Source organism: Myodes glareolus, chromosome 14 (assembly GCF_982192425.1).
Source record: "Myodes glareolus chromosome 14, mMyoGla1.1, whole genome shotgun sequence".
In the NCBI taxonomy this organism is placed as follows: Eukaryota; Metazoa; Chordata; class Mammalia; order Rodentia; family Cricetidae; genus Myodes; species Myodes glareolus.
This window is the reverse complement of record NC_142039.1, coordinates 45116180-45128978: the sequence shown is the minus strand read 5'-3', so window position 1 is coordinate 45128978 and position 12799 is coordinate 45116180. Positions and strand designations below refer to the sequence as shown.

Genomic DNA, 12799 nt, shown 5'->3' with positions numbered 1-12799 from the left:
ACCATTTGCCTTAATATAGTATGCACATAAGATCATAGTTTAGGGCCAGATAAAAATGTTTAGAGGGGTTTTTGGTAGGAAATCACATTCATTATAGAAAAAAAAACCCACACACATTATAGTTGGAGCCTACAATATCCCCATTCACAGACTTTTAGCCAAATACACGGTAAGCAAACATGGGTTATATCCATGGAACTTGCCTTAAATACGAACACATTTGTCTGTGTTTATAATGGGTGTACCACTATGAGATGAATCTATACATCCTTCTTGGCTTGAAAATTTCATTAATTTTGTTTGAATAGTTTCCTTAGTTACATTTCCTGGCAGTAACTATTGTACTTATATCTGGTCCTACGAAGTCAAATTAGATCTTCTGTCATACTTCAAGCATCATGACTTGTGACATCTCATTCTATAGTCTCTTATATTTAGTACTGTTTACATATAATCCTCTGACAATTTATTACATATGTAGTCAATAGGGCATCATTGTTGTATAGTTTAAAAGTAGCTAATAACTGGACCTTGGGATATATCAGTAACCTGTGGTTTTACTTACAATCTAACCATCGCAGGTTCTGAATTAACTGCGGGCTTTGCTTGCAGATGGTCTTTGAAATCTTTGTAGTACTAGATTATATCTTTGTGCAGTCAAACCCTTTCTGAGGTTACAGAGTCATCAAAGGTCTGGTATTCTCTGTCACAAACAAATGCAAGTTGAAATGATTTCAGCATATACAAGGATCATTGAAAATAAAAAGTTATTTTTGTTCTTTTAAAAGAATATGATATAATGGCCCCGGCGGCCTGCAAGCCAGGCAGAAGCTGCCGCCAGAGCAGTACAGGGTCCCTGGGCAAGTAGCAGAGTCAGGTGGCTGGATACGGTGAACGGCAGAGTAAATGGACATAAGGCTATACATAAAGCTAGACATTTATTACTTAAAAAGGGAGCTATAGACAAACATAAAACAAAGACACACACACATACACACACACATACACACACACACACTCACACACGCGTGCGCGCGCATGCGCGCAAGAGAGAGAGAGAGAGAGAGAGAGAGGGGATGGCGGTGAGGGAGGGCCGAAGTGGCTGAGGTGGGCGTGGTTAGTTCTTAAAGTGATAGCAAAGAATAACATTCCCGGATCCTTTTTATAATAAAAAGTAGAAGATTAGACATTACAGGTTGAAGGAATTGGGGCGGCGAATTCTCAAGACTGCTTCCAGCTGATTTGTGGGCGTCGTCTTTGGGGTGGTGTGGGGGTGAAAAAGATCCGAGAGAAGCTGGGTGCTGGTCCCATCTTGGCATAGCTGGTCTCTGTTTCCGACAGGACAGGTGTCTGTGGCATGGAAATGTCTGGTGTCTCTTGTACCTGGTTAGGGTGTTGGCAGAACAGAGAACAAAGTTAAATTGAGAAAAAAAAAATTTTTAGGACCAGGGAATTGAGAGGTTTGTATCTGATCTGTTTACGGTGGGTTTTTAAATTTTGCTCCCTGGAACTTATAAGAAAAACAGAAGCTTTAGACATATATATTATATTAAGAACTCCTTGGGTTTGTAAAAACAGAAATTATAATGAAAAGTATTTTTATTTGGTGAGACAACCTGGCAAAACCTCTCAGCTATCAGACTGTCAGAGATCTTTGAGAAGGATAAGATTTTACTTGAGTTACTGATTAAAAAATGACAGAGAACTTACTTGGTTGGCACCCAGAGCTACTCTTTGGTCCTCCTTGGTTGCTGAAGGTTGCATTTGACCTTTGTTGTTTAGTGCAGAGCTGCCAGGCTTTTGAAGACTCTGTGGACCAAGAAATCTTTAGGAAGACAGGTCTACCTTACCTGTGCAGCTAGACTGTCGATTCCAGTGATCCTGTCCACATTTGGAGGTCTCCAGTTTAGGTGATAGGCAGTTTTTGCCCAATGGTCAGCACTAGGCAGTCGAAGCAAACTGCAGATGGATGCTGGTCAGTGATGCAGATGGATGCTGGTCAGTGATGTGACCGTCTGTCTTTTGTCTTCTTGAAGGAAACAGAGTGCTTGCTAGGAGCCAACCTGTCTCTTTTGGTTATGAAAAGTTTTTTAAATAATTAAACATTTAAATATCACATTCCCCAGATCTCTGAGCAGTTGAGGGCTGATTATTAGGTATAGTTGTAGTATAGAATCTGTTTGGAAGATTGGGTTTGAGTTTGACTGTATTGACTCTTAATAAGTAAGATCCACATTTGTAAAAAGACAGACAGAAAGAAAAAAAACTGTTTGTAACATTATGATTAGTGGCAGAACTGACAATGGAAAAAAACAGCTTAAAAGTACATACCAGTTTATGATTTTGTAGTCTGAAACGAGATGAAATGAACAATCATTATACATAGAGAACAGGAATTAGGCAAAGTGTATGTTTCTAATGGGCCCTATCAGAAAGCATGTCACTATGTAATTACAGCTAAGGAGAGATTTCAGTGAACACTGAGGAGGGGGAGGGGAAAGCAGGACATACATAACAGTGGGAGGGCCTGGTCGCGTGATCTGGCTCTCAGTGAATCTAGCAATAAAGTCACCTGACCCCAATGAACATGGCGGCGGCCACGTGTTGCAAGGGAAAAGTTAGTTTGTTGTTGAGCTGCCATGCCGAACCATAAGCGGCAGAGGGGAGCAAAAGTCTGGAACCGGAAAAAAAAAACTGCACCAGGTCACGGCTGGGATGGAAAAGCCCGCGACTGTCTGCCATGGACAATTGTTATCCAGAGTCTGAATCGTGAAACCCTCGCAACGAACGCACCCAAGAGTACGTGAATGAGCATCCTCAAGTCACGGGTGGGGAGCTATGGACCTAGCTGGATAAACCAGAGGCCGGGGCCACTCCTGGAGACGACGAGAGGAGAGAAAAAGTAAAGAAAAGAAGTGAAAATGAAAAAAGATAAAGAAACTGAGGACCCGGTTCCCAGACGAATGTCGAATGCACAGCACGGGAATGCAGTGCTAATGCAGGCGGACCAACCCCCGGGGTCGTCCAAACACGATTCCAGGAAAGGAAAGCAACCTTCTGTAGCAGAACAAGGAGCGACTCACCAAGTGAAGACGGTATTGGTTGTAACAGGTGGGTCGGTGTTGAGACCTCGGTTCCGATTCAGTCCCGGAAGTTGGTGGTCAGGGTCCCGTGGAACTCTGGCCTTTGGCAGGTGAATCTCTCGAGTCTGCGGCACCAAATTTTGTTCTTTTATGATAAATATGATGATGGAAAGTCCTGGGCGTCTCACAGAGTCTGGCAAGGATGGCCGTGAGTTCCTGCAGTGCCATGCGGCCGGGGGGAGTCAGGCGGGCGGTTACGGCGGATAAAAGGCTCACAAGACATAGTAAATAAACATAAGGGTAAACATTTATTACTTAAAAAGAAATAAAAAAAAGAGACAGAAATAGACAAATATAAAGACATAAAGACACAGAGACAGAGAAAAACGTGTGCACACGACAGGAGACAACCACACAAGAGAGAAAGATGGCGAAGGGGGAGGTCAGAGGTGACTGGGTGGGCGTGGTTAGTTCTTAAAGTGTACCAATGGAATAACAGTTATTACATTATAAAATATAATGAAAGATCTTATTTGTCTTGATTCCTCCAGAGAGTGAGATGTGGGCAGCAAGATATACCCCAGTGAGTGCTTTATATGGCTGTGGATAATATGCCATATTCCTTCTTTCTGCAAGGGAATGTTTCAGTTTTGATATTGTACTAATTCAACAATGAGTATCTCACAATCAAGAAATTTCCTCGAGTAGAGATAATGGATGACTGAGCCGTGCTGAAGTGCTGATTCACTATGGGAATTCATGAATGGGCCCAATGAGTCATGTGCTACGACGAGGTATTAGCCATGCAAAAAGGGACAGAAAACTATTGCATGAAATGTTAAAGTTATGTGTCACGTTGACAGGGGTTAGAACTGAGATTGTTAGTATAGATTGGCAGCTTGATATAAGGTCTAGAATCCACTAAGAGACAAACCTCTGGGTATTTCTCTGAGGAAGAGTCTGTATCTTGGTACTTTCGGTGAGAGGACCGATTTATGGGTAGTACCACTCCGTGGGCTGTGCCTCAGATGGAATGAAGAGGACAATGGAAGTGCAGGAACAGTGCTGTGCCTGCAGCTTCCTGGTGGTGGGAGCAATAAGTCCCACCTGTGTCATCTGCCCTGTTATGATGCAATCCTACTGCAATATCAGCCACAATTGACTAGACCACATCAAAATTGCTTTTAGCAGATCACCAAAATAATGGAATCTGTTCAAGTATAATCACCCACTAAGCATGAGTCTTCATCATCTTGAGGCTCTTTCCAGAACGCCTGGGACTTTGGCATAGGCAGCTTGAAGTACTTGTGCTCACCAGGGGTATTACTTGAGTTGGCCTTGAGAATGACCAGGCACATTCTTGTTTACAGATCCTTGCCATTTCACCTGGCTACTTGTGTCAGACTGGCTTCAGGCTGGCCCTGTGGCCACATCCTGTTTATCAACCACACGTGTCTGCTGAAAGGGCCCAGAACTGGGAGAGCTATGTTCACATCCAATAGCTCTCATTTTCCATGATTGAAAAACTGAATCTGATTTCATGTCTTTAAATGATTCTGTTCAATGCTGGTACACACTGTATTGTATTAGGGCTCCTTTCCCACTTTACAAATCCTTCATTATACATTTTACACTGTATGATATGTTTGGTAGAGATAATTGTTTACTCTTAGCTTAATCTAAATCCATTCCAGTTTAATGTTACTATCTCTATAGCTACATTTTTCTGATCACTGTTTGTTGAATCTTACACTTGTTATTTGTTAAGGATTTATGCTCAATTAGCTGGACATTCAGCCGATCAGTAGTTGTGTATGTGTTAGTGGGATTCAATACTTCTATATGTTAATAGGGGGGCCTAGTTAGCAGTGACCTGTCCCCATATATGCCAGCGACAATGACCATTCTGCAAATAAAACTCCTGAATTGATTTCCACCCATGGCATCATCTTCACGACAGTAGCAGGGTCACTGCTGACACCTGTGCCCCCTCCTGTCTTCAGTGAACTGAACTCTTGACATTCTCCTCCTCAGAAACATTTCAGTGTGGCATCTAGCCCTCAGTCATACCATTCCTAGAAATTACGGTTTGAGACCACTGCAGTCTCCCAAAATGCTCTTCTTCATGCGTACCCTTACCACTCTTTCTCTTATTCACGGCTCTTCACTCACTTTAGTTCCATATTAGTGCGGTTTTCACTCTAGGCATCTTTATTCCGATCTCCCTAAACCTCACTGTTCCCTCTGCTGTGGTCCAGGCCGGAGACACCATGACGAGAAACACGGGAGTCCCTTCTTGTATCTAGCATACTATTACCATGTTTGTGCTTGCAAATGCACTGTTATCAGACACACCATAGTTGGGAGCTGATGCATATCTCTGAGAAAATAGTCCACAGTCTCCCAAACTCTTTTCAAAAAAGAGATGGATTGAGCAACAAAAGGCATCTGCCCGGAATAGAAATTAGCTAGAATTCTGACTAGAGAAACATAGCTTAGATTTAACCTTCTCTATACCACTAGAAATGGAGATTTTCAAAGGGTATTTGTAATCCTTATTTCACAATACTATAAAACAGAAAAGTATCTACTATTCAAGGCTGAGTTTAATATCTTATCTGGTGTCCTCACTTATTGCATGCTACTGCAAATGGCTGCAGAAGCTTGTTGTTCATAAAACGTGAAGGCAAAAATTAAACCAAAATTTGAACAAGTAAATCAAGAAATGATCTACACAGAGCAGCAAATATAGTGACTGCTCGGCCCAGCAAAATATGAATGATGTTGTCCTGCACAGCTTCCAGCAAAAACGGTCATTACAAATGGGAAACATGAACAGAAACTCATCTACATCTTAAAAGAGCTCACCAGGGACTCTCCAACTCTTCAAATGAATCGTTTGACTATGATTGACAAGAAAGGAGCTAAATAGCTAGAATATTCTTTCCATGCTAGAAAGGTGCTTTCTCTCTGCATAGTCTTTATATGGGCTGGCAGGCAACCTACAGCAGAGGGTGATTGAACTGGGAATATCATAACACAGGGAGTCCCTACACTCAATTTTCTGGAAACAAAAATTTCTTAATAAAATATTCTCTCCAATTTGCTTTAAAGCTAAGCTGCTTATGAGAATATAGATCCATAAACCTGTTGCTTCAGTTTCTCAGGGCCCCCCAAATTTTGGAAAACAGTTTGCTAAAAAGAAATTATATTCACTCACTTTGGCCTGCACAACCATGTTGCTAGGAAAGTTTATCTAATAGAATACATTCTTTAGTGCATGCTACTGTCTTATAATTTATCCGGATATCAACTATATCACTTTCAGATATGAATGTGAGAGAATTCCAAGTGTGTATTCTTAGAGTAATAGTAATCAGTCACCCACATTGCCCCCACCCTCTATTACAAACACAGATTCTACGGGGTATATGATTCTGGTCAATGGTACCCTAGCAAATGTTGCTGTTGCTGGGTTCATTTCTTTGATAGTTGGAGACAGAAGAATTTTCTACATTCTTCTTAGTTGTTTTTGATCTCCCAAAACAAGATCAGTAATTCTTTTAAAATAAAAGATAGATAAACATTGTGACATTAGCATTTTATTTTAGAATATTTCTTTTTCTATTCTGGGATCCAGAAAAGATTGTATTTATAGTAAGAGACATATTGCTGGATATATATGACAGAGACTGCCACGAAAATTAGATTTGTGAAGGGCTAAGTCAATCAAGAAGTGTGAAAATGAAATCAGAAAAGGGGGCACTTGAAGGAAAGTATGTTAATAATTATGCTGATATCAAACCAGAGTTCTATATAAGATGCTAACAGTATAGTAGAGGCTATGCTCCTGACCTCTGTGAGTCTGTAAGGCCTGGATAAGAGCTAATTGATTACACTTCCAGAGGAAATCAAGAATTATGCTTCTCTTCTGAGAAGAATTTATTGTAATTTTTATGTGAACTGTATCAAATGTGTAGATGATTTTTTGTAGTGTACACAGTTTCACAATGTTAATTCTACCAATTCATTAGTGTAAGAGGTTTTCCCATCTTCTGGTATCTTCTTTAGTGTCATAAACTTTTCCTTTCAGAAACTGCTTACAGGTTTAAATTTATGCTCAATTTTTTTTATTTTAGTATAGAGTGAATGGTATTATTTCACTGATTTCATTCTCTGTGTGCTCATTAAGTATGCATAGACAGGTACTGGTTATTGTGTGTTAATTTTGTATTCTGCTATTTTCCCTAAATGTATTTATCAGTTGTAAGAATATTCTAGTAAAGTCCTTAAGGTCTTTTATGTGTAGAATTATACCACCTGTCAATAAGAACACTTTGGCTTTTCCCTGTCCTGTTTGTATCATCTTCATCTCCTACTCTGATAAGTCTAGCTGAGACTTTTCTATTTTTCAGACTATTTTGAGGAGCAAATGCAATATTTCGAATTGACAATTCTTTGAAGAACTGGTAGAATTCTGCATTGAATCCATGCAGCCTTGTGCTATTTTTAATTGGGAGATTTTTAATTAGTGCTTCTATCTCATCGTATGACGTGGGTCTACTTAAATTATTTTCTTCATCTTGACTTAACTTGATACGTTCTGCACAGTGTCCAAATAATAAATTTAGAGATAAAGGAGGAAAGAGAAACACAGAAGAAATTCAGAAAACTTTAAGGACACCGTTTTAAAACTTTATATTCTGCCAACTAAGAGAAATAAAAAATGATTTGATGAATTTCTGGATGTATATAACAATCCTAAATTCTGCCTTCTTCTTCCTTCTGATAGCCTTTGCCACAGGTCCTCTTACACTGAAGTTACACTACTAAATAAGAGCAGCTCGAAGAGTGCTTTCCGGTAACAAACAGAAATCCCGTGTTAGGACTATTCCAGCAGTGGGTTACCAAGAGCACAGCAACACTGCTGACTCCTTATTGGAGGTTCTTCTTTTTTTCTCCTGTTTATACAGACACTAAGAGATCAAAAAGCTAAATGATCTAGCACGCATTGACACATTGTTGAGGAAGGAAGATATGTTATTCTTATCCTTTATTGATCTATCACATTTATATATTTATTTTTTAATTTTATTAGATTTTTTTAAAAAATACTAATCCAAATTCCCACTTCCTCCCCTCCTCTCATTCCCTCTACACACCCTTCCACCCCACTCCCATCTAATTCTAGGAGAGGATAAGGCACATTGCTTGGTGGAAGGTCCAAGGCCCTCCCTACTACATCTAGGCTGAGCAAGGTATACATCCAAGGATAATAGGATCCCAAAAAGCCAGTGCATGCAGTAGAGATAAATCCCGGTGCCACTGCCAGAGGACCCTCAGTCTGGCCCAGCCATACAACTGTCAACCACATTCAGAGGGACTTGCTTGGTCCTATGCTTGTTCCTTCCCAGTCCAGATGGAGTTTGAGCTCCCATTAGGTCAGGTAAACTGTTTGAGTGGATGAACCCTTCATGGTCTTGACCTCTTTGCTCCTATTCTCATTCTTTCCACTCTTCAGCTGGACCATGGGAGCTCAGGCCAGTGCTCCAGTGTATGTCTCTGCTTCTGTTTTCATCTGTTGTTGGACGAAGGTTCTATGACTATATTTAAAATTATCATCAGTTTGACTAATAGGTGAGGCCAGTTCGGGCACCCTCTCCTCTATTGCTTACGGTCTTAGTTGGCGTCATCCTTGTGGATTCCTGGGAATTTTTCTAGAACCAGGTTTCTTGCTAACCCCATAATGGCTCTCAATCGAAATATCTATTTCCTTGCTCTCCTATCTGTCCTTCCTCCATCTCAACTATCCCATTCCCTCAAGTTCACCTCGACCCTCTCGTTCTCCCCTTGTTTCTCCCTCCTCCCCTTTCTTATTCCCACCCTCACCCCTATGCTACCAATTTTGTCAGGCTATCTTGTCTGTTTCCAATTTTTATGTGGGTTTATATGTTTTTCTTTGGGTTCACCTTATTACTTAGTTTCTCTAGGATCATGAACTATAGGTTCAATGTCCTTTGTTTATAGCTAGTATCTACTTATGAGTGTGTACAAACCATATTCATCTTTTTGGGCCTGAGTTACCTCACTCAAGATAGTGTTTTCTAATTCCATCCATTTGCATGCAAAATTTAAGATGTCATTGTTGTTTACCACTGAGTAGTATTCTAATGTGTAGGTGTGCTACACTTTCTTTATCCATTCTTCAGTTGAGGGGCACCTAGGTTGTTTCTAGGTCCTGGCTCTTATAGATAATGCTGCTATGAACATAGTTGAACAAATGCTTTTGTAGTATAAAAGAGCATCTTTTAATCTTTTGGATATATGTTCAAGAGTGGTATTGCTTGATCTTGAGGTAGGTTGATTCCCAATTTTCTGAGAAACCGCCATACTGATTTCCAAAGTGGTTGTACAAGTTTGCATTTCTACCAGCAATGGATGAGTGTACCCTTACTCTTCATCCTCTCCAGCATAGGCTATCATTGGCGTTTTTGATCTTAGCTATTCTGACAGGTGTAAGATGGTATCTCAGAGTTCTTTTGATTTGCATATCCCTGATAGCTAAGGATGTTGAACATTTCCTTAAGTATCCTATGGCTATTTGAAATTCTTCTATTGGGAATTCTCTGTTTAGCTCAATACCCCATTTTTTAATTGAGTTATTTAGATTTTAATATCTAATTTCTTGAGTTCTTTATATATTTTGGAGATCATTTCTTTGTCTGATATGGGGTTAGTGAATATCTTTTTCCACTCAGTAGGTTGCCTTTATGTTTTTTTATTTATTGACTGAGTTTTTTGCTTTACAGAAGCTTCTCACTTTCAGGAGGTTCCATTTATTTATTGTTTCTCTCAGTGTCTGTACTACTGGGGTTATGTTTAGAAAGTGGTTTCCTGTGCCCATGCATTGAAGACTACTTCCCACTTTCTCTTCTATCAGGTTCAGTGTGGTCAGATTTATTATTCTTGACTTCTTTTGAATTTCTTAAGTAAGTTTGTCTAGGAACAATGACTTTTGAGGCAGTCACACAGGTATTTATTAGTATTCTACTACTCCTGCTACTACCCCAATGCAGATTTAAAACACGTAATACTATATTTCTTCAATCTGGAAATTATGAATTCTTCATAAGTTTAACTGCCAATAACTTCTAAGTAACCTAAAATGTGAGGTCTTCCACTATTAAGTCCCCATAGAGGAAAGTGAAATTCCAAGCTACCTTTCTAGAAAACATCTTAAATAAACCAGATTTTCCAGATAATGAAATAAAAAACCTAGCTCATCCAGCATCTTTATATATATAAAACTATAGAGTTGGTATGAAGAAAATAAGATTATAAGACAAGAAGCAAAGGAGGGAAAGACTGAAGTAGAGTGAACATATGAAAGAAATCGTTGGATAGATAATATGTTAGGATGTCAAACCATGAAAACTCAAGACTAACACGTTTTAGACCTTGATAGCAAGTTCCATCCCACGTTCTGCATCCTATCCCCTATTCCTTGGACTGTTAGAGCTCTATAGCAAAAAAAAGTTAAACTCCTTTTCACATCAGAATTTAAGAGAAAAATACTATCACATAATCAAATTTTTGATGCTTATTTGATTATTTTTCATAGAAACAAATCCCTTTCCTCGTCTCTTGCTTTTGATGTTTTCATTTTTGTTTTGTTTTTCTATTTTTTTTGTCTGAATACTATCTTTTCTTCTAACCACAGTGACCTCAGTAGAAAATAGGACACAGTGCTCCAAAATAATACATCAAACTTTCTTTTTCCTTTTGAACACAGGGAAAATACTAATTTTTCTGATATGTTTCAACTCTTTTCCTCCAATATGCAGGAGCGTATGGTGAAGTCTGTTGATACTTTATAGCTAAATCAGAGATTGTCAAGAGCACCATTCTTTCCCTCTAAACAATCTTCCCACCAATTTATACACATTTCACTGCATGTACAAAAACACACATTTTAGACTTTTAGTAAGTCATCCAGGTATAATATTGGAAGATCTATGTTCCGTAGTATCGCATAAACAAGATAATAGTTTTCAGACAGGATTTATTAGAGCCTTGTGTGCTACATAAAAGCAGCAAATGGTAGTTAAAAGAATATTTGAGAAGCTAAAAACACTATGTTCCTTATGATCGTCTGTGTATGCCTTTATATGGATTTTAATATAAGACAACATATAAAGGAAACTTTTCTGTAGCTAAAATAACAACAGTCACATCAAAACAAAGAAATCACCATATTGAATTGATTACAATATAACATGTCTCAGGCTATTGGCCCTACGTAGAACGAAACAGATATTTAAAACCATCAGTATCCTATGAGCTCTAGCTGACCTTGTAAGAGAAGGTTACATAAATGCAAACTACTATATTTGTTATTCTTTCGCAGCGGTGCCTTTAAGAACTAACCACGCCCACCCCAGCGACTTCTGACCTCCTCGCCGCCATCTTAACACTCTCTCTCTCTCTGTCCCCTGTCTCTTGATGTGTACACATGTGTCTCTGTCTCTCCCTATGTTTCTCTTTACGTCTCTTTGATTTCCTCTTTTTAAGTAATAAATATCTCCCTCTCCTCTAAATAATAAATGTTTAGCTTTATGTAGAGCCTTATGTGCATTTACTCTGTCGTCCACCGCATCCAGCTGCCTGACTCTGCCGCTCGCCCAGGGACCATGCACTGCTATGGCGGCAGCCTCTGCCTGGCTCGCAGGCCGCCTGGGGTATCCCATCATCAAAATATTTTTAAAGAACAATATTTGGTGCCTCGGACTTGAGAGATTCACCCGCTCCAATTTCCGGGATTGAATCGGAATCGAGGACTTCTCAACACCGACCCACATGTTCCAACTGCCTGGACTCATTCCTACAAACAACACTGGCTTCTAATTGTAAGTTTCCTCACTCCAGCCAGCTTATCTGAGCCTTTTTAACCCGGGATTGACCGGTCCTCCCGGTGTTTCTGGGCTCGGGGGTACTTTGCCCCGTTGCTGGCGTTCATTACGGCTTGCATCCTGTTAAGCCCATGCATTCCCTCACCTGGAGGCCCGGGGCTTCCAGTCTCCTTCCTCTCTTATTTCATTCTTTTCTTCTTTCTCATCTTTCTCACGGACGAAAAGGTTGATCCGGTTCGGCCTATACCACCCCAAACGTGGATTGGGGACACTCACCCACGTGTCCTGGGTGGTCGATTCATTTGCATCTCACCTAAACGGGGAGCCATTCCCCATAGGCTCAAGATGCCACGGTTTTTGCGGGTTTTTCACCGTCTTGACCTGGGAAAGCAAGTTGTACCAGCCTAAATATGCCTTATGCAGGTTTTTCACAATTCAGACTCTGGATAACAGCCAGGCTGCCCCCGGCTTTTAAAATTCCCGCGGTTTTTCCATTCAGGCCACAACACGTGGCCGCCGCCATGTTCATTGGGATCAGGTGACTTTATCGCTAGATTCACTAAGAGCTAGATCACGCGACCAAGCTCTCCCACTGTTATGTATGTCCTGCTTTCCCCTCCCCCTCCTCGGTGTTCACTGAAATCCTCTCCTTAACTGTGATTACAGGTGTTTTGCATAGAGACATGCTTTCTGATAGGGCCCATCAGAAGCATGCACTCTGCCTAATTACTGTTCAATCTTTCTATGTATAATGATTGTTCATTTCATCTTGTTTCAGACTACAAAATCATAAACTGGTATGTACTT

At 40.1% G+C, this 12799-nt stretch overlaps 1 protein-coding gene across 1 annotated transcript in view; it reads left to right on the top strand.

The window, feature by feature from the left end:
- The first annotated feature begins 2963 nt into the window (after positions 1 to 2963).
- Positions 2964 to 12799, top strand: part of LOC125396301 (prolactin-7C1-like) — a 31055-nt gene continuing 21219 nt past the window's right edge. The window contains exon 1 of the mRNA XM_087896671.1: positions 2964 to 3153. Coding sequence (XP_087752797.1) covers positions 2964 to 3153 — 190 coding nt within the window. The remainder of the gene's footprint in view (positions 3154 to 12799) is intronic.